Here is a 22,408-nt window from a genome sequence, read left to right on the forward strand (position 1 = left end):
TCTGCTATGCGTAAACTTGAAAAGAGAGTGGAAGTGGTGGAAGAAAGGGTTGGGAGTGCAGAAGATCAGATTAGTGAATTGTTAAACAGGGAAAAAAAGTATATTCAACGTATTGCTGATCTGGAGTTTGTCTGACGACCTTGAAAACCGATCCCGCAGAAACAACCTAAGGATTGTGGGGGTCCCAGAAAAGGCGGAAGGGAGCAACCCCACGGCTTATATTGAGGCATGGCTAAAAAACGCTGTGGGTGGAGATGGCCTCACTAAGATGTTTGCCGTTGAAAGAGTGCATCGTGTGCCCACCAGACCCCTCCCCCCCCCCCCCCCGGCTCAGCTCCAAGAGTTATCTTGGCTAAAATTCTGAACTATCAAGACTGAGACATTTTGTTGAGGAAAGCCAGGAATGGTGATGAGTAGGGTTGAGCGAAACGGATCGTTCATTTTCATAAGTCGCCGACTTTTGGTAAAGTCGGCGTCTCATGAAACCCGACCCGATCCCTGTGTGGGGTCGGCCATGCGGTACGCGATCTTGGCGCCAAAGTCGCGTTTCGTATGACGCGTTTAGCGCCATTTTTTCAGCCAATGAAGGAGCGTGGGCAGAGTGATGACATAGGGGTTAGGGCGTGCACGCCCATCATTTTATCGCTTGTGCGCAGTAGCGATTTGGAATGTGTAAAACGAAATTTCCTGTGCTGGGACGGAGGAGAGAGAGAGAGAGAGAGAAAAAAAATAAAAAATAAATCCCCATTGACGTGCATAGGGTTTCGTGTTCCGGCCGATCCTCGACTTTGCGCTGTAATCGGCCGATTTCGCCCGACTCGACTTTTCCAACAGTCGGGTTTCGGGAAACATGACTCGACCCTAAAAAAGTCAAGGTCGCTCAACCCTAGTGATGAGCTGACCATTGATGGTAATCGGGTCTCCCTTTATCCGGATTACTCTGCGGCAGTCCAAAAGCTTCGGATGAAGTTTGGAGAGGTCAAGAGGAGGTTGCGAGACTTAGATGTCCGATATTCAATGATCTACCCAGCTAAATTAAGGGTGGTGAGACCTTAGGGAGCTTGAAGTCATTCATTGTTTCTATAAGTTACAATGGGCGGGGAGGTTAAAATCCTAAGTTGGAATATTAGGGGCCTTGCAAATGCTACTAAACGAACAGCCATTTTCCAATATGTACTGAAACAGAGGCCTTCAGTGATGTGTCTGCAGGAAACTCACTTAGTGAAGGAAAAGGTTGCTATTCTACAGAAGAGATGGGTGAGAAAGGCGTATCACTCAACGTTCTCAAATTATGCCAGAGGTGTGTCCATTTTGATACACGTTAGTGTTCCATTTGAAGAGATTGAGGTAACCACTGATAAAGACGACCAATTTGTGTTTTTAGTATGCAAGATATTTAATAGGTTAATTTGTATTGTGTCAATTTATATTCCACCACCATATTCCAAGAAAAAGATACAGGAGATTCTGGAAATTACGGGTAGGTGGGATGGGGTGCCCCTTCTTATAGTGGGTGATGTGAACAATATATCTAATGATCACTGGGACAAGGGTAGACATGCGGAGTTGAGAAGTGAAGGGAACACTACTCCCTTTGGAAATTATCTAAGAGAAATAGGATGGATAGATTTGTGGCGGGTGCGTAATCCTAGGACATATGCCTACTCATGTTATTCGACAACATACGGATCTTTATCTCGCATTGATGTGGCTGTGAGAAATGGGGGGGTGAATAATCTAATACATGAGGTGGAGTATAGGCCTAGAGTAATATCGGACCATAGCCCAGTACTGGTCTCGGTACAAATGACAGGGAGGAGTAGTCTAGCGGGGTTGGGATGGAAATTTCACCCCTCCTGGCTACAGTATTTGGATATGGAACAGGTGGGAACTGAACTCGGGGAGTTTTTCAGGATTAATGAAGGGAGTGCGGGGAATCTTATAGTATGGGACACCATGAAGGCGTACCTGAGAGGAATTTTATTCCGGGATATCTCGAGACATAAAACTAAGTCTAAAATTCAAGACAATGCAGTGATGGAGGAGCTGAGGGTGGCAGAAGAGGCACTGGCCTCTCAGAATACAAGAGAATCGAAACTTCGTATGAGGGCGGCTCAGGCAGCGGTCGATCAACTTCATATGCGTAGGGCAGATAGGTTGAGAGCCTTTCAAAAGGAAACATTCTATTCGGAGGGAGAGAAGGTGGGTCATTTGTTCTCGGTGGTGGTTTCTGCACAGCGTGATTCTTCACATGTATATTCCATAAGAACAGAGGAAGGTAAAGCGGTTACTTAGGAGGGGGAAATTTTAGAAGTTTTTCGGAGATTTTAGAGTAAATTATATTCCTCTAGGGTGGATAAAAGTCCTGAGGAAATGAATAGATATCTGAATGAGGTTGAATTACCCAGACTAGGTAGAGAGGAAAGGGAGTGGATGGATAAACCGCTTGGGGAGGAAGAATTGAAGGCGGATATGGCGGGTGTGAAGGCTCCGGGGACGGACGGTATCCCAGTAGAGGTTTATAAAATTCTCAATGCAGAGTTAATGCCCAAATTGGAGCGAGTATTCTCTGAGTCGTTGGAGAGGGGAGTGCTGCCCCCATCAATGAGAGAGGCCATTGTTGTGGTTATTCCTAAAGCTGATAAAGATCCTCAGCAGCCGGAGTCGTATAGACCAATTTCACTTCTAACGGCTGACATAAAGATTTTGGCGAAGGCCCTGGCGAACAGGCTCCCAAGTGATTGATAAATTGATTCACCCAGACCAATCTGGCTTTATGCCCAATAAATCCACGGCAATTAACTTGAGGAGGCTATTTTTAAATATGCAAATTCCCGCAGACAATGCCGGAAAGAGAGTTGTGGTGTCTTTAGATGCCCACAAGGCCTTTGATTGCGTGGAGTGGAGTTACTTGTGGTCGGTACTGGATCGCCTGGGGTTTGGTCCAAAATTCATCTCCTGGGTTAAGTTGTTGTACTCGTTCCCAACAGCAAAAATTAGAGTTAATAATAAATTGTCAGAGAGTTTCCCGCTGTTTAGGGGTACCAGACAGGGGTGTCCGCTTTCCCTGTTGCTCTTCGCTCTGGCCGTGGAGCCGTTAGCGGCTAAAATAAGAGGTGCTCAGGAGGTTAGAGGTTACATCTATGGTAAGAGGGAAGACAAAATTGCATTATATGCTGACGATATTTTGTTGTTCCTGGAGGATTCCGAGAGGTCCTTGTTCAATGCGGTTGCTTTGATTGAGGAGTTTGTTCGGTTTTCGGGACTCACAATAAACTGGGATAAGTCTTGTATGTTGTTGATTGAGGAGGACAGTATGGGCAGTGGAGAGAGGGTGATGACCACAAAATTAAAGTCTGTTCAAAAATTCAAATATTTGGGTATTCAGATTGCTCTTCCTCTGACTACCTTTGAGGAACTGAATTTAAGTCTGTTAATGCAGAAAATTCGTACCAAGATTACGGCGTGGAACAAATTACATTTATCAGTGGTTGGTAGGGTGAACCTCTTAAAGATGATTGTAATGCCACAGTTGTTGTACGTGCTACATAATTCTCCCATTTGGATTACACAATGCAGATTCCGTAAGATTAGGTCTTTGTTTGGGGAATTAATATGGGGAGGAAGGAGTCCTAGGTTTAAACAGGAGATACTTCAGAGGGCCAAAACAGAGGGGGGGTCTTGCACTTCCTAATCCATGGCTATACTTCTTAGCAGCACAGTGTCAACATCTTAAAGGATGGGGGGAGGAGGCAGGGAGTGTTCAAATACCTAATAGCTTGAGGTTCTTACTACAGGCGGATTTTTTGAGTGACAGTTTGGAGGGAGGACAATTAAAAAAAATGGGTTCACAGGGGTGCACTATTAGATTAATTCACAGTGTATGGGAAAAAGTTAAACTCATTAGGGGGGTGAGTGGGTTCACCAGATTCTCGCCTATTTGGGACAACATATATTTACCAGAATTCAGGCAGAGCGAGGGTTTTCACTCTTGGTCTGCAGCAGGTATTAAACGGTTGGGGCAGCTGATAAGTCAGAGCAGACTTAAAACATTTGAGGAGTTGCAGGAAGAATTTCAGTTGCCACGGTCTGAATTGTTCCAGTATAATCGTATCTCTCATGCTTATCAGGCACAGAATAAAAGGGGAGCCATAGTGGTACAGATTGATCTCATGTTCGACTACATCCTTAAGAATAGCTGCACGAAGGGGGCGATTTCGGAAACATATGGGTTTCTGCTTTTTTCTTTCCTGGAAAAACATCCCATCCGAGCTAAAGGGAAATGGGAAGCTGAATTGGGAATGATTGATAATGATAGATGGGAGTCGATCCTAGAATATGTGCCCAAGATATCAATGAGTGAACCTGGCAGGCTATCACAGTTATTCGTAATCCATAGGGCCTATAGAACCCCTAACAGGTTGTTCAAGGCTGGGCTTAGGCAAAACTCGGAATGCCCTCGGTGCTCACAATCCCAAGCGGGGATATTGCATATGATGTGGCAGTGCCCTAGACTGTCCTCCTTCTGGATAGTTGTCTTAAATCGTATTGAACTGGTGTATGGATGTTCTGTCCCTAGGAATCCACTGACTTGCATATTGGGATATGTGGAGGAAATTGTTACGGACAACATGTTTAAAATAGTTATTGCACGATTGTTATTCATTGCTAGGAAATTGATCGCCAAATTTTGGATTAGAGAGGAACCTCCAACAAGGAGAGACTTTCTTCAGCAAACGGAGCATATACTTACATTGGAGAAAAGTATCTACACCAAAAGGAATAAGCTGGACATCTTCCACAAGCTGTGGCAACCGTGGATGGACTTGAATTAGGATGATAAATGAGACTATAGGGAGCCTAGTATTCAATGGAAATATAATGGATGTTTATTCAAATGCTTGTATTATGATGGGAATTGGGGTGGCTCTGGCTGAGGTCTCTGGGGGTTGGGTGGGATGGGGGGGCTCTGGGTTGGGGGTAAAAAGTTATCTATAAATGTTTAATGTAACATGGTCATGAGAAATATTCTGATTGTTTATTCTTTGCGGATAATAAAAATCTATGATAAAAAAAAAAAAAAAGGAAGTAGAATGTAAATATAATAATTACCAGGCACATGTAAAAAGGATGACAGCACATAGATAAATATACGGTCACTTCATTGTGGCTATGCATAAGACTGAACAAGTATGGTCAATTCTAAAGAGTTGCCAGAAGGCTGCCACTTTCTTAAAAAAAAAAAAAGCAACATAGTTTGCAAAGTTGCATCTACACAAACCATAAGACTTCTGAACAATATCCTTTGGACAGACGAGACCAAAATTGAAATATGTGGCTGTAATTTGTTGGTACTGTACAAACACATCCTACTAACTGAATGAACACTGAATGGTTTGGTTTTTTTGCAGCCACAGGACTTGGTCACGTTCCTGTCATTGAGATGACCAGGAACTTTGCTGTTTAGCCAAATATTTTAAAGTCAAATGTAAGGCCGTCTATCCAAAAACTAAGGGGGTTCTATAAACAATAGATAACTGATGGTTGAACAAATTGCCAAACCATAGTACAGTCCAAAGCTATCTATTCTGACTCCATATGCAGGAGTGCTCACTTTCCTTAGCACTCCTGTGTTCTTTGTGAGAGAGCTAGTGCCAGACTCCTATCAAAGTGGCTTATCTCAGGAAGGGCACAAGGATTGGCAATCTAAAATCAGGTATGTCTGATCCTTATCTCCCCTGACATCTATCTGGGAGTGTCAGGAGGCTCTAATACACTTTAGATGTTCAGCCTGCTAATATCATCAAGTTAGGACAACGTTTGCCTAATGTGTAAATGGGTCTTAATGTGAAAGTGGGTAATGTAACAGGACAATGATCTCAAGCGCACCAGAAAACCTACATCAGCATGGCTGAAAAAGAAGAATCAAGGTATTGCAATGGTCTAGACTTCATCCCAATTGAAATATTTTTGCAGGATACTGAAAAGTATCAATCACCAGTCAGTGGCTGCCATTGCTTTAATTAAAGATATATTTTTGCTAATTTTTTTAGCATTCTTTGGTGGTCTTAAAGGGAACCTGTCAGCAGGATTGTGCACAATAACCTACCAACGGTGTCAGATTGTTTCTGTTATACTGATTAAAATGATACTTTGGTTGATGAAATCCGTCTTGTGGTTGTTGTTTACTCTTCATTTTCAGCTTTGAGTTGATGATATTCTCGTGCTCAGGGGCGGCCTGTGGGGGGGGGGGGGTCTTCATGTGGTGCTCTGATTAGCTATTCAAAAGACTGCTCCTGTTTTTCATCCCTTATACCATAGTAAACTGCTCCCCCCCCCATAGTATGATGGATGGCTTCATGGCCCCTTCAGCGCTACACACAGTAGGATTGCCAAACAGCATTCACACAGTATGATGACCCCTCAGCCCTACACACACACTCACTATAATAGCCAAAACAGCCTTCACACTGTATGATAAAATAAGGTGGCGGGGAGACAAGCACACATAGGGTGATCTTGAAAAGAACAGGTGTGAATGGTGTTATGTAGTTTCTTACCTGGAAAGGTTCTGATTGTCACAACTCAAATAATTGCCCATTAATGTTACAGCTGCTGCAGTCCCAAAGACAAATGAAGGTTAACCCTCTTTTGCATATCAAATAATACCAAAAAGAGTGACATTTCAGGGTAGACTGTGCTGCTGTATGAAGGAAGCAGTTCTAGAGTGGAAAAGTAATTTTATGGCTATTATTTTTAAGCATTTCGTGCTCGCACCGATCCCTTTTTTCAAAACAAACGACATAGCATAAAAGTTTTAGTACTATGGAGTTTGTTTTTGAAAAAGGGCTCAGTGCGAGCACAAAATAAATAAATAAAAAAACTACTGCAGATGCCGATTAAAATCAAGACATTGGTGGATGTGGGGAGAGAGCAGCCGCGTGGTGTGCCATGCCCCTTTTCCAAGCCCTTTGGCTATCCGAGTTCGTAGGCTGGATTTGTACAGCCAAAGGGCCCAATGGCAAAACATGCTTCTTGTTCAGTTGTACTGCATTATTTATTTTCCATATCTCTTTGCTTCATCCTTATTCTAGCCGCCACTTTCTTGCATATCTACCATCCATTCACAAATTCTATGTATTCTCTTCACAGACGTCCCTCTTCTCCCCTCTCCCATGCACAACTCTCTGGCTCTACTGACATTTCTCAATCACTCCAAACCATCAACTACCACCATACAGTGCACAAAACACTCCCATAAATGATGGAACTGACTCCTTTTTTTTTTCTCCTTCTCCTAGTAGTTATTGACATCTCCTCTAACTAAAGGTACCTTCACACTAAACAACTTTCCAACGAGAACGACAACGATCCGTGACGTTGCAGCGTCCTGGATAGCGATCTCGTTGAGTTTGACACGCAGCAGCGATCTGGATCCCGCTGTTATATCGCTGGTCGGAGCTAGAAGTCTGGAACTTTATTTGGTCGCTAGATCGGCATGTATCGTCATGTTTGACAGCAAAAGCAACGATGTCAGCAATGTTTTTACATGGAGCATGAACGATAAGTGAGTCGCCGTTACGTCACTGGATCGCTCCTGCATCGTTCTGGAGCTGCTGTGTTTGAAGTCTCTACAGCGACCTAACAGCGACACTCCAGCGATCTAGTTTAGGTCGGATCGTTGTCTATATCGCTGGAGCGTCGCTTAGTGTAACGGTACCTTAAGGCTCTCTTATTAGTATTTATAACTCTCTTCCTGCTGCATTTAGAAGCCCTGCTAATCTTAATGACACTGAACAGCTGACATGTGCCCGCAATAACCGTGGGTGGAATCGCGATCCACCCGCGGCTATTAACTAGTAAATGCCGCTGTCAAACTCTGATGATGGAGAATTAAATTCTTAAAGATTGTGACAAACAAAAAACATATAGACATACAAATTGCTTAATAACATGACCATCACTTGTATGGGTAAATATAGCATTCAAGTAGTAAAAAGGAAATTGCACTCACCAAGTACTGCAAACAAGTATTTTTGAATCCATTAGGAATGCAATCAAGATGGCGGACTTGTTGGGCAAGGAGATAGAGAAGGATGATGACCAGTGCAGGACGATGGCCGTTTCACGCTATCTCTTTGCCCAGGCAGCTGGTTATGGTTTAAATAGCAATGTGTTGTAGTGGTCCTAATAAGCAGAGAGTAATGGTCTACAGCCACACAATGCAGGAGATATAGGATTGAGAGCTATGGTAGTGGAAAATCAGTATTAAGGAGGGAATACCAAACTAATAATCCCCCAGTAACGAATCTTAAACCTATTGTTGAGAAAAAGTTCAACAATTTTTCAAATTAATAGATTGAGACTATATTCTAATAAATATTACACTATAAAGTGGATATAAAAATAAAATAAACACATCCAGCAGTTGTGGATCTTGAATCCCGGACTGTGGTGTGCAAAAGCAAGTATGGATCTATATAATATGTATTTGATCTCCCTCATTACTTCTCAAGACCAGTAGAAATTCTTATAGTGACCAATCCAAACCTTGTGGTTTTATAAATGCACTTATATTAATTTATCAAATAAAAGCTAATTTTTAGTTTCTTACAGAATATTTAGTTAAGATCTGTTTGCCCTTGGCAGTTTGTAAACGAAATGCACAAGTGACATGCATGCGTTATTTCTTGTATAACTTCTATTGGAACATATGATTTCACCGCATTCGTCACTTCCCATGCGTTGTCCACCGAAACGCATTGGTGGGACACGTAAGTAATCAGAAAGCATGGAATATGATTGTAATTAGTGTGATAGGCCTGTGTGTACCCAAAACATGTAAATTCACAATGAGAAACCATCATCTATAAATACACCAGTGTCCTTGTGCACAAACCTGGGAAGAGAGTGTTGTGTGTTTATCAAAAAGCATCACAACAACTCCAAACTTCCGTACAAATTAACGAACTGTGACGAGGGAGAGGGAATAAAGTCAGATTTTCCAACTCTCCGGGAATACTGGAAATTGTTTTTCCTACAACCTCCATATGTATTCAGAGGGAGGAACAGGGATGTGGTATTAGTGGCTTAAAAAAAAACTGGAAACAGATTTGTATGGATGGACAAAGTCATTAAATGGTTCAATGGGGAGATGGTCGTGGAGGAAATAAGATGGATACAAACACATTCACCTTTTAATTGGTACTAATGTTGAAAACCTACCTTACAGCACAGGTTGGAATCCTAAAAAATGAGAAATGGCACCCCCACTTGACTGCGGCTGTCCCTAGATATCCCTATGGATTCCTATTCAACAGTAAACAGCTAAGGGTGAGGGTTTCATTTAGATGTAAAGGAGATTGTGTCCCAAGATGGTAAATCCATTTTGTCTTGCATTGTAGGACACATTGTTCTCAATTTCCTCCTCTCCTAGGGATGTTTACTTTATGAATTCCCATAAAGCTCAAAAGTGAATCATTCCCATTATGGGTGACATTTAAACACCTGGCTAAAGGAGTATCTTTTTTGTTAGCAGTATCGCCAAGCAATATTCTCCTTCTTAATTCACGAGTTGTCTTCCCTATGTATTCTATTCCACACTCACTTGTGGCTTTATTTATACCACCATTCGTGCGACATTTGATGAAGGAGCGAATTTCATATTCTTTGTCACCGTGCTGGTGAAGGTATTCTCTGATGTAATAACTGGACATGAAGTACATCCACTGCATTTGAAGCAACCCTTGATGGTAGAGGATATCCATGTTTGTTTAGGGGGAACAAAGTGGCTTTGGACTAACCTGTCACCTAGAGATTTTCCCTCTTTGAAGGCAATAAGGGGACAAGGACCAGCCGTATCCCCAATGTTACCATTTGTAGGATCAGCCAATGTTTCTGAAGAATTGAGCATACCTGTTTTGAGCCATTATCGAAGGTGGTGAATAGAGGCCTAAGGGTATGTGCACACGTAGAATGATCCTCTGCGGATTTAATAAATCCACAGGGCAAAAACTGCACGTTTTTCCTGCGGATTTATTGGATTTACCGCGGTTTTTGTGCGGATTCCACTGTGGTTTTACACCTGCGGTTTTCTATTATGGAGCAGGTGTAAAACCGCTGCAGATTCCGCACAAAGAATTGACATGATGCGGAATGTAAACCTCTGCGTTTCCCCTCTTTTCTTTCCGCAGCATGTGCACTGCGGATTCTGTTTCCCATAGGTTTACATTGTACTGTAAACGCATGGGAAACAGCTGCGGAAACGCTGCGGATACGCAGCAAAATCCGCAGCGTGTGAACATAGCCTAACCCTTCTTTGAGAGGGTTGGAATCAGCACTTGAGTCCTATTCCCTTTTTTGTCTCAGGGTATGTACACACATTGCGGATTTTGCTGGGGATCCACAGTGGTTTTGACGCTGTGGATTCGCAGCTGTTTTCCCTGAGTTTACAGTACCATGTAAGCCTATGGAAAACAAAATCTGCAGTGTATATGCTGCGGAAAAAATGCGTGGAAATGTAGCGTTGTTTATTCCGCAGCATGTCAATTCTTTGTGCGGATTCTCCAGCGATTTAAACCTGCTCCATAATAGGAATCCGCAGGTGTAAAACCGCAGGTGGAATCCGCACAAAAACTGCATAAATTCCGCGGTAAATCAGCAGGTAAAAAGCAGTGCTTTTTACCTGCGGATTTCTCAAAACAGGTGCGGAAAAATCCGCAGAGGTTCCATCTACGTGTGCTCATATTCTCATTGTAATCTCTGCAGAATTTAATCTAGGTAACCCCTGTCAAGAAAGCGGTGCAGAGATTTATTGCCTGATCTTCAAAATCTGTGTCAAAAGAGCTGTTACGCTGTAGTGTCAAATAATGCGCTTTTGCGAATTCCTTTTCTCAGGGGTGTAGGGTGGTGGCTATTCTATCGTAATAGGGCATTAGAAGAAGTGATTTTTCTGTAGATTTTTGTTTCTAAGCCACCTTCAGGTGTTTTTTATATTGAAATGTCCAGAAATGGAAGCTCAGTAAGGTGACATTCAGATGTAAAAGACAGACCCAGAGAGTTATGGCTCAGTTTAGTTACAAAATTGGAAACATTATCTGTTTAACCCTCCATATAACCAGTAAATTGTCAATATAGCATGACAATAGAACAACTCTGTGAATGTCCTCCTTACTATTGTTGCCAAAAAACCACAGTCTCCTCTCAACAGCCCTGGCACAAATTCGCATATGAAGGTATAGACTTGCAGAGATCGGGATATCACCAGGGACAGGAGGCAGATCAAGAGTTAACAAATTTATTAACAGTTGAAAACTCCACGCAGGGAGGAAATGGATATGGGAGGCAAAGGATATAATGATATGGGTGTTAGAGGGGAGAACGGGGTAAACAGGTGTTAGGCCAATATTCAGGAAGGAGAAAGAAGAGTAGAACGTATCAGTCTGTCAACTTCTTGGCTTCCAACGGTGGCACCGACAACAGCAGCACTTGATTTCTCGGGGTTGTCCTGGATAGACGGAGATCCGGTCCCTCGATGCAGATGGAGAGTCTTTGTTGCACTAGGCGGTTTCCTCGTACTCACCGGAGCGTGGCTCTGCCACAGCACAGGTGGGGAATGGATCAGTATACACTGGCTCAGTCACTGGTACAAGGCTAGGCCGCAAGCACGCAGCAGTCACAGGTCCCACTTGTGAGAAACCTCCCGGCACGGGGAACATAGGGAGAGTCACTGTCTGCTGTTCGCGAGCAGTGGACACAATTACAGGGGTTGCGCTAGGTGGGCCTACAAGATGCCCCGCTACAAAGGCCTGTACCTCACCCTGCTGCGCGCTCTGCCTTCCTGCCAGAACTCCTGCCTTTCTCCCGCACGCAGCCCTTTTTATCTCTCATCCTCCCGCTGCTGACAAGTGTAAAGGTCGGTTCGGGCCAGAAAGCTCTCCCCAATGGTGTCAGTCCCGACAGTTCCGAAACTTTCGCAAGAGAGGTACCCCCGGCCTGGTTCATCTTCTTACAAAGGTACACATGGGCAACACATAGCTGTGCCTTTGAGCTTGTAGAATTGATCATTAAAAGTGTTTTTGGTAAGACAGAATTCCAACAAAGTCATTAGGAATTTATGTCCCATAGACTGTCGCCCTCTGTTCCATTAGAGGAACCTACCTGCTTCAGACCCTTAGAGTAAATGTTTTAAGAATATAGTGCCTCTACCTCAATGCTCCCTAAGATCATGTCTGGTTTAAGGGCAATTCTCTCCAGTTTCCTCAATAAATCCGCAATGTCTGTGTCTATTTTCAGAGGCGTAGCTAGGGTTTCAGCTTGGGGGGCAAAAAATCTGAGCGGGCCCCTAACCAGGTAATCCTGACTACAGCTACGTGGTGCACCCTAATTGTAAGTATAGGGGAACATCAGCAGGTGACCGCACTGTGACTGAAAAGACATTTATATGCAGAAACGAACACTGATATTACTATATAAGGACCATATATTGGTAGATACCAGTCGTGCAGACCATATAAGTGATCACAGAATAGTTATAGAGGGTGACTTACAGCTGATGTTCCTTCTTATGGAGTCGTTCACTTTTCCATCTGGCCAAGACCAACATGTCGACTTCTCCAGCCAGGACTCGTCTACAGAGATTATGACAACAACAACACATTTCCTGCACCGTACATATCTATGCCCAACCTGTGCAAACTGCTCATCCTGCTGATACCCCGATACTGAGCCGCTGCTGCAGTATGTGTCCTACAGCGCCTGATACCCCAATACTGAGCCGCTGCTGCCATATGTGTCCTACAGCACCTGATACCCCAACACTGAGCCGCTGCTGCCACATGTGTCCTACCGCACCTGATACCCCAACTCTGAGCCGCTGCTGCCATATGTGTCCTACAACACCTGGTATATGGTACAATAACAGCTCCTCTTACTGCCCCACGTAATACTGCCACCACTGTGCACCTTACATAGTAAAAATTTCACCTGTGTCTCTAGATAGTAGAATTACCACCTAGTAAATATTAATGCCCTGTGCTAGTGTCCTCCAGATTTTGTCCCTAAAAAGTAATAATACCCCATATACAACTTTGATGGTCACAATACTCTGCCCCTATAACAATAATGCAAGTGTCCACTTAGCATTTAATGATGTCCCTTGAGTTCCCCCATGTACAGTTATAATGGCCCCAGCATCACTGATGTCAGAAGAAGGTCATGTGAGGACTCTCGGCTTCTCTCTGTTCTCTTCTATTGAGAGAAACCAACCCTTTCTAGTGAACACATGCACATAGCAAACATGGGGTCCATGACCACCTGATAACACCAGTGATATTGGAGACTCATGCAGCAGGTGCGCCTTGCCATGATTTGGCAGTCTGCAGTCACATAAAGTGACTGCAGTCATTTATTCCAAGCCTTTATTAACTTTATAATAATAAATTGCTTATTATTAAAGCACCACTCCAGCAGGGTTTTTTTTTCCTCACAGCTGGAGGGGTGCTTTAAGTGCAAGTCCCCTGCCCCCAATCATATACTCATCCACCAGTATATTCACTGTTTTTTGGCACCGCTACAGTCCCACAGCTTAACTTTGTGAGCGCAGCTTCTGACTGGCCAGAAGTTGGAAGCTAACGTCACAAGCGCTCGGTGTAAGTATTTGAAAGACAGAGGTGAGAACAAGGCTAGAAAGAGGCTCTCATAGACTTACATTGATTAGAGACCTCTGCACCGCTCCATGAAACACTGGGGCAGCGGACAGGTAACAGATTGCAGTAATACTACTCCCCTCCCATGTGTGTGAGTTATGGTGCCAGAATCCTGCGCCTGCGCCCTATGAATTACTACAATCTGTACCTCTTCCTCTCTTCTACGGACTTCATTCAGGGATCTTCTGCGCCAGCGGCGGCGAGTCACTGTGACCCCTTGCGTGCCTGCCGACAATATGCTCTCCCCACTTCCTCCCTGCATAGTCATCACTAGGAACCATGTGTACATGGTGATGGCTGTGCAGGGAGGAAGTGGTGAGAGCACCTTATTGGTGCGCACACCGGAGGTCACTGGAGCGGAAGTCGCTCACTCCTGTGCAGAAGATCCCTGATTGCTGTGCCCACAGAAGGGAGGATGAGGTATGTGTTTCTGAGGGAGTGTAGGGTTCAGGATTCTGGGGCCGTAACTCACGTGCATGGGAAGGTGGGGGTAGTACGATGAAGAAGGGATTTCTTCCAGTGACCGAACACTCGGAGTCTGGAAGAAATTGTTAACATAAAGACAGAATATAATGTTTCTCAGCATCAAGACCATTAATAGGAGGCACACGGGTAGGAGTAGTGTGACATTTCTATAACCTGTATGCCCATATTAATAGGCCATACATGTCCGGGGGGTGGCAGATTCCCTTTTAATGTGATGCAGCTCGTGGTTACTGTAGGGGGGTTTGTTACACTAATACTTGTAAAATACCCAGCTGGTAAGCCCCTGACCACCTCATCTTCAGCCCCCCCAGACAGCAACTATTACATGTAATAGATTGCATATAACCTCCTAACAAAACAGCATAATTATCTGTGCCCTGTCGCCCCTCACCCACCTCTGCACTCACAATACCCCATCCTCTCACATTCAGCCCCCAGTGCCCTGTCCCCCCTTTCTCACAATATCCCCATCCTCTCACATTCACCCCCAGTGCTCTGTCACCACTTCCTCACAATACACCATCCTCTCACATTCACCCCCAGTGCCCTGTCACCCCTCCCCCACCTCAGCCCTCACAATACCCCCCCTCCTCTCACATGCACCCCCCAGTGACCATGACATGCCACTTACCATGTCTGCAGTAAGTGAGGCAGGACCAGGAAGTGTCTGAGAGAAATGACTGGTGGGCACTAGGACCCGGCGTGCCTGAGCCAATCCCAGTGTGCACCAAACTGCCACCCGGAAGAAGCTCCTCAGGTCCGTAAAACCGGCACCGTACACTGCAGGAGGGAGACTCCACTGTGCTACCAGCTGCAGAAACTCCGTCAGGCAGGAGAGCAGGCATTTTTCTGCTCTCCTGTGCGGTGTTCTGCCTCATCAAAAAGTGTCAATGACTCTCGGTGGGCCCTTGCATGTGACAGGGCGCAGAGCGATGACTCCCTCTGTCCCCCCCAGTAGCTGCGCTACTGTCTGTTTTGTTTGCCACAAGGCTTAAGCTTTTTATTCTGTATGATTAAAAGTTATATTTTAATAGTTCACTCTACCCTCTGACATTGTAATTGCTAATTGATTGGTAGTCTACACACCTTGATAAATCACTTATTGATCTATATTGTGGTATGGCAGGCTTTCTTTCCAGGGGCTTTGATACTAATACCTGGATTGCAGAAGCAAGGGATATGTTTTCTGATAAAAACTTCTATCAACCAAAATACACGCCCCTCCTACAATAGTGACTTTAAAGAGCTGTTAAAAAATATATAAAGACCAGATTACTTCTTGGTGGGAGGTCCACTATATTCTTCAATCATTCACTCTAGGGGTCTTGAAGCTGAACCTGTGTGATTTTGGTGAGTGATATTGAGGACATCCACAGAGTTGGCCTATGGTCACGCTAAATTGACTATGTCCTGGTTATATGGATGGGTAACCCAGACAGTTTTTCCAATTTTGTGACCAAACTGAATCATAACTCTTTGGGTCTATCTTTTACATCTGAGTGTCCTCTTACGATGCTTCGATTTCTGGACATTTCTATACAAAAAACACCAGAAGGTGGCTTATAAACAAATATCCACAGAAAACCCACTTTATCTAATGCCCTACTACGGGATAGCCACCACCCTACACCCTTGAGAAAAAGAATTCTCAAGGGTCATTATTTGAGGGTATGGCATAACTTCTCTTCTGATACAGATTTTAAAAAACAAGCAAGAGATCTCCCCAAACTCTTCCTTGACAGGTCACCCTGATGGAATTTGGCAGAGAAATTTGAGATAAAGGAAAGGAATATAGCTCAACTTACGATTCCAACCCTCCCAGAAGCATCTCAGGCCTCTCTTTGCTATATCACCAGCTTTGATAATGGCTCACAACAGGTCCCCTCAATTCTGCAGAAACATTGGCCGATCGTACAAATGGATGGTGACATTGGGAAGATAGTCAGTCTTCGTCCCTTTATTGCTTTCAAAGAGGGGAAATCTATAGGTGACAGGTTAGTCCATAGCCACTTGTTCCCCCTAAACAAATATGGCTATCTACCATCAAGGGTTGCTTCAAATGCAGTGGATGCATTACACGTCCAGTTATTGCATAAAATACCTTTACCAGCACAGTGATAAGCAAAGAATTTGAAATTCGCTCCTACATCAACTGTCGCACAAAAGGTGTTATATATAAAGCCACGTCAGTGTAGCCTAGAATAGATAGGGAAGACAAGTGGCAAATTAAGAAGAATTGGAGAACAGCTTTTGGGACATCGCTAACAAAAAATATACTCCTTTTGCAAGGCATTTGCCACCCATAATGGTGGTTTCCCTTTTGAACTTTATGGGAATTGATAAAGTAAGCATCCCTGGGAGAGGAGGAAATTGGGACGTGTGCTACAATGGGAATGAAGTGGATTTACCATCTCGGGACACAAGCTCCTTTTACGTCTCAATGAAACCCTCACCGTAAGCTGTGTCTTGTAGAATAGGGATATATAGGGACAGACGCTGTCAAATGGGGGCATTATTTCATAATTTTTAAGGTGCCAACATACGCTGTTAAGTAGGTTTTCAGCGTTAGTTCCAATAAAGGGAAAATTTGTGTTTGTATCCATCAAATTTCCTCGCCTCCCAGACCATCTTCCCATTGTACCCTTTCATGAATTTGTCCATCGATACAAATCTATTTTATTGTTTGTTTTTTTTGTAGTCCCTTATACCACATCCTTGTACCTCCCTCTAAATAACTATTGAAGTTTTAGGAAACATTATTTCCAATATTCTGGGAAAGTTGGAGTATTTGTTCCCTCTCCCTCCCTCACAGTTTGTTAATTTGTATGGAAGTTTGGAGTTGTTCTGATGTTTTTTTAATAAACACACAACACCCTCTTCCCATGTTTGTGCAAATGGAAACTGGTGTATTTATAGATGATAGTTTCTCATTGTAAGTTTTGTTTTGGTTATACACAGGCCCATCACACTAATTACCATTATTATCCGTGCTTTCTGGTGACCTATGTATCTCAACAATGCGTTCTGGTGGACGGCGCATGGGAAGTAATGCGTGCGGTGCAATCATGTGTTCCAATAGAAGGTATACCGGAAATTACATCTCTAGATGTATCAGAAGTGACGCTCCCGGCTGCAACGCAATTCTGTTTAATAGACTCCGGAGCCTCAATCACTACCACGTATTTGTGTGGGAATTGTTTGTTTCAGCCAATAGGTCTGTTACTTATTTTTTTAGTGGTGTATTGATGCACTACTGATTTTGCAAGTTTTCCCACCTACAAAGAATGGAGAGGTCTGTAATGTACACTTCAACTGTAACACAATCTTAAAAACAAAAAAATCCAGAAAATCACATCGTATGATTTTTTACATAATTCATTTTCATTTTACTGCATGAAATAAGTGTTTCATATTAAAGAAAAGCAGAACTTGATATTTAGTACAGAAACCTTTGTTTGCAATTACGGACATTTATTATGCTTTTCTTATATAGGGTTTTATTCCATGACGGTGTAGTGTTACTAATGGTAATGTTTGAAATTGTGGTTCCAGATCTCGTCAGGACATTGACCAGGCTGACCTTTTTCAGAATCAACCCAGGACCCCAGTGCTGCAAGGCTGCAGTGCTAACCACTAAGTCACTGATCTGCCCAAAAGTCAGATTTTTCCTGTAATTCTTGATCAAGCTTGCACACGCTGCAGTAGGGATTTTGGCCAATACAGATCTCCAGATGTTTCAGGTTTCCTCCAAAGATTTTGTATTGGTGTATAAGTCTGGAGACTCGCTAGACCACTCTAAGACTTTGACATGCTTCTTACATAGCCACTCCTTAGTGGCCCTGGCTGTGTTTCGGGTCATTGTCATGCTGGAAGAACCAGCCACAACCCATCTTCAATCTTCTTACTTGGGGATGGAGATTGTTGGCTAAAATCTTGCAATACATGATCCCATCCATCCTCCGTTCAATATGGTGCAATCATCCTGTCCCCTTTGCAGAAAAGCACCCCCAAAATATGTTTCCCTCCATGCTTCACCGTTGGGATGGTGTTCTTGGGGTTGTACTCAGCCTTCTTCTTGAATGCACGAGTGGAGTTGACACCAAAAAGTTCTATTTTGGTGTCATCTGACCACATGGCCTTCTCCCATGCCTGCTCTGGAACATCCAGATGGTCAATGGCAAGCTTCAAACAGGCCTGGGCATGTGCCAGCGTGAGTAGGGGGTCCTTGTGTGCCCTGCAGGGTTTTATTCTATGATGGTGTAGTGTTACTAAGGGTGATGTTTAAAATTGTGGTCCCAGCTCTCTTCAGGACATTGGCCAGGGCCTCCCGTGTAGTTCTCAGCTGATTCCTGACATTTTTCAGAATTCGCCTTACCCAACGAGGCGATATCTTACACGGAGCCCCAAACCGAGGAAGATTGACCGTCATCTTGTTTCTTCCATTTTCTAATAATTGTGCCAACATTTGTTTTCTTCTCACCAAGTTGCTTGCCTATTTTCCTGTAGTCCATCCCAGCCTTGTGCAGGGTCTACATTTTAGTCCCCAGTGTCCTTAGACAGCTTTTTGGTCTTGGCCATGGTGTAGAGGTTGGAGTGTGATTGAGTGTGTGAACAGGTGTCTTTTGTACAGATAACAAGTTCAAACAGATGCAATTCATACAGGTAATGTGTAGAGTAGGAGGCTTCTTAAAGAAAAACCAACAGGTCTGTGAAAGCCAGAATTCTTCCTGGTTGGTAGGTGATCAAATACTTATTTCATGCAATAAAATACAATTTAATTATATGAAAGTCTTGCAATGTAATTTTCTGGATTTTTTTTTAATATTCATTGTCTGAAAATTGAACTGTAACTAAAATACAAATTACCGCCCTCTTCGTTCTTTGTAAGTGGGAGAACTTGCAAAATTGGCAGTGTATCAAATACTTATTTTCCTCACTGTACCCCTTTTGGTCCCTGTCTGATGAGTCAGAGATGAAACGCTTTGGGAGTACCATGGGGCATTTTGTTTATTGATCCCTGGGACAACAATTGTGGGGAATTGTGTGGCTTTTTGGTAACAGTTCCCACACAAGCATCTAGAATTTAGTTCATCTAGAAGAAGGGATCTGACCTGGATTTATCATATTAGGACACCACCTTGTTAAACAGTGAAATTGTTACTACTTATTTCTATGTACTGATTGTTACATACCACTAAGATAGGTATCACATCATTTGTGAGTACATGCTATTGTAACCATACCCATACAAATGATGGTCATGTTTTTAAGAAATTAATTTCTGTTTTGTTTTTTGGCCACAAGCCTTAAGATTTTTATTCTCCATGATTAAAAGTTATATTTTAAAAGTACTCTGTAACCTGCTGACCTTGTAATTGCTAATTGATTGGTAGTTCATAAACCTTGGTTATCCATTTATGGGTTACATTTTGCCACAGCAAAGTTACATATAAAGTTTGACTGAAGGTATTCGGATTCAGACTCCACAGCTTCAGAAGTCCAGTTATAGTAAGGAGACCTGTTGCCAGGTGGTGTATCGCCATCCGTACTTTTGGACCATGTGATTTCTTAGACCAAGCAAGCTAAGACACCTACCAATAGTACTGATGACAGATCTCTCTAGAAATATCAGACTAATATTACCAGTATAAAATGGTTCAATGTCACCCAGTTGCTGCAGTGAAAGCATGTCATGCAATGGTTAATGGCAACAGTGCTAATATCCCGTCGTGCCCCATTCAGTGGCTTTTGTGTATTAGTCTTGACTTGATTTCTCAGTAAAACTTTGCCTAAATCAGAAGATAAACTGTCGTTGATTGACAACTTCCATTGTAATCATAGGGAAAAAACCTTTGCATATTTAATTGAAAAAACTACTCATAGAAAAATCACATTGTCTACTAAGATCACTTTAACATAGCATTGTTATCACTGTATATTTAGTTAGGATGTGTTTTTTCAGAGGTGTTGTCAGTTCTCTGTTGGACATTCATTCGGTGGTGAGAGTTCATTTACAACTTTAGATAGAGCCAATATGTAGCTTCAGATTCCATTTTCACAGAGTTGAGTGTGTGAAAAATAGCACTGCTAAGCAAAGTGAATATCTACAACCTGAAAGTCACAAATGGCACAAAGTCATTGCCAAGTGACGGTCTGCAATGCATAAGCTTGCATTTGTTATTCCAAAGCACTAAACTCTATTCTCCATCATGCACAGCAACTGACATTTTAAAAAAAAAGAAAGCAATTAGATTTCACCAAATTCTTACCTTCTAAATAAACTTCTAATATTAATTATTCCTAGGTGAAAGATAACGCTGGGAATGGAGAAAGAGTTTACCCCGCTGGCTTGTCTGCAGTCATCAGGTAAGGAATTGTAAATTCTTGGGTAAAAATAGTTATTTAAATGTTTTAAACATAATTTCTCTTGGGAGTTTTAGATTTTTTTTCTGCAGCGATTTATGTTAAGTGTTGCCTGAATATAACAGATGACTTGTATTAGAGTAATGTGAGACGAACCCTCCGATATTCACGGGTGCTCCTGGCAGTTATGTGTATGAGGGCCTTGGACAATTAATGGTCGGGGAGTTAAGGACCCAGCATGTACAATTTCAGACTGCCAATTCTTTTGTTCTCCCAGAGATAAGCCATTGTCCGCCATGTCTAGTGGTGGCTCGCTTATAAAGCGAACACAGGAAGGCTCAGCCAAATGAGCGCTCTTGTGAATGGGAGATCCATGTTAGATGACTGCCAGCCACACTTGTTCTATTGACAGCCATCCAATGTGTATAGTGGGCTTTAGACTGTATTTATTTTTACCTTGTTGATTAAAAGAAAAAATACAATAGCAGAGGTTATCTACTTTATTTTCTCCAATGTGCTGGAGAAAAGCACTTACTAATATTTTGTATTACAAGTTATGGAATGTTGTCCTCATTTGCATAGTGCCACCCCTTTGTTTTATTCAGGCTTCCTCTCTGTACAAATGTCTTGTCCCAAGATAGCCGCTGATGGAAGGCCATGTGACCAGACCCATTTGTCAGCCGCCTCCATTGAATGAAACTGAGCACTAGTGATGAGCAAATGTGCTTGGATAACGTGTATCTTCAGCGTACTCGAATAATATGTTCAAGTCCCCGAGGCTGCATGATTCATGGCTGTTAAACAGCGAGGAATGCCTGTTTATTAGGCAATCCCCGTATGTATTGCAGCTGTCTTACAGCCTCAAAACATGCCGCCGTAGAAGCGCCACCTGTGTGCAAAATGGCCATCGTCCTTCCATCTCCCTGCATATCTCCCCTCACACGCTGCTATGCCGCTTTATCTGTATGAATTGAAATAAAGGACTTCTTTTCACTACAGGAAACAGTGAGTTCTGCCTTTATTTTTTTCACGTTTGCATGCAGCCACAGGTACTTGGGCATATTATTCGAGCACACCTTGGATAAAACCCGAGCACATCTGAGATACCACATTATCAGAGCACATTCGCTCATCACTACTGAGCACGTCACCATGCATGCACTTTCCCTTGTGATGTTCAGTATTTTTCAATAGAGTATGTGTGTGTGTGTATATATATATATATATATATCAGTTAATGGCAGTTAAAGGAAGTGATTTCTTTCATAAATGACAAATCCTGATTAAGGTTGCCAGTAGATCCAAAGCATTCAGGTCCCAGTCACAAGAACTGCAATCAGTCATTACTCCATGAAATTCACATCCTGTGATTCTCTACTTGAAGTAATTAAGGTACTTGTTCCAGAACCAAAATATTCTGAAGAGGTGAATTAAATTCCATGCAAAACTTCCAGTTTATTTGAAAGCTCCAAAATAGAATAAAATAATCTACAAAAATAACAAAAAGTAAACAATTTAAATAAACTATCATGCGTTACATGAGACACAAGGCACATGCTATACAGTAATATTCTCTAGGGGAAACCCTTGCACCGGTAAATGTTCTGTTTCTTGGCAGCTGTGACGTATGATTGTGTCAAGTTTAACAGAGAGGCATCCACTCCCCGTTAGTGCTTATCTACTCTGGCTCAGAAAAGGGGGTCAACATGTTTATGTGCCCTAACATGATATAAGGACAGTGATTATTACTTGAACTTCTTTAGCAGGAACCTAACAGCCATCCTCCCCCCATCCCTCCCAAAACTGCCACTATGTATGTGTGGCAACCTTTCCGTGCATTCTCACAAGCCCGT

At 42.9% G+C, this 22,408-nt stretch overlaps 1 protein-coding gene across 10 annotated transcripts in view; it reads left to right on the forward strand.

Annotated features, from left to right (window-relative positions):
• The window catches only part of TPK1 (thiamin pyrophosphokinase 1), an 854,031-nt gene that overhangs the window by 26,110 nt on the left and 805,513 nt on the right, over positions 1-22,408 (forward strand). For 5 of the 10 annotated variants that reach the window (XM_077269139.1, XM_077269141.1, XM_077269138.1 and 2 more), the window contains exon 2: positions 20,497-20,558. In XM_077269139.1, coding sequence (XP_077125254.1) covers positions 20,516-20,558 — 43 coding nt within the window. In that variant the 5' untranslated portion in view covers positions 20,497-20,515. Of the gene's footprint in view, positions 1-17,744; positions 17,849-20,496; positions 20,559-22,408 lie in introns of those variants that run through there. The other 5 variants (XM_077269134.1, XM_077269135.1, XM_077269137.1 and 2 more) reach the window with 4 other exon arrangements.

Source organism: Ranitomeya variabilis, chromosome 6 (assembly GCF_051348905.1).
Source record: "Ranitomeya variabilis isolate aRanVar5 chromosome 6, aRanVar5.hap1, whole genome shotgun sequence".
NCBI lineage: Eukaryota > Metazoa > Chordata > Amphibia > Anura > Dendrobatidae > Ranitomeya > Ranitomeya variabilis.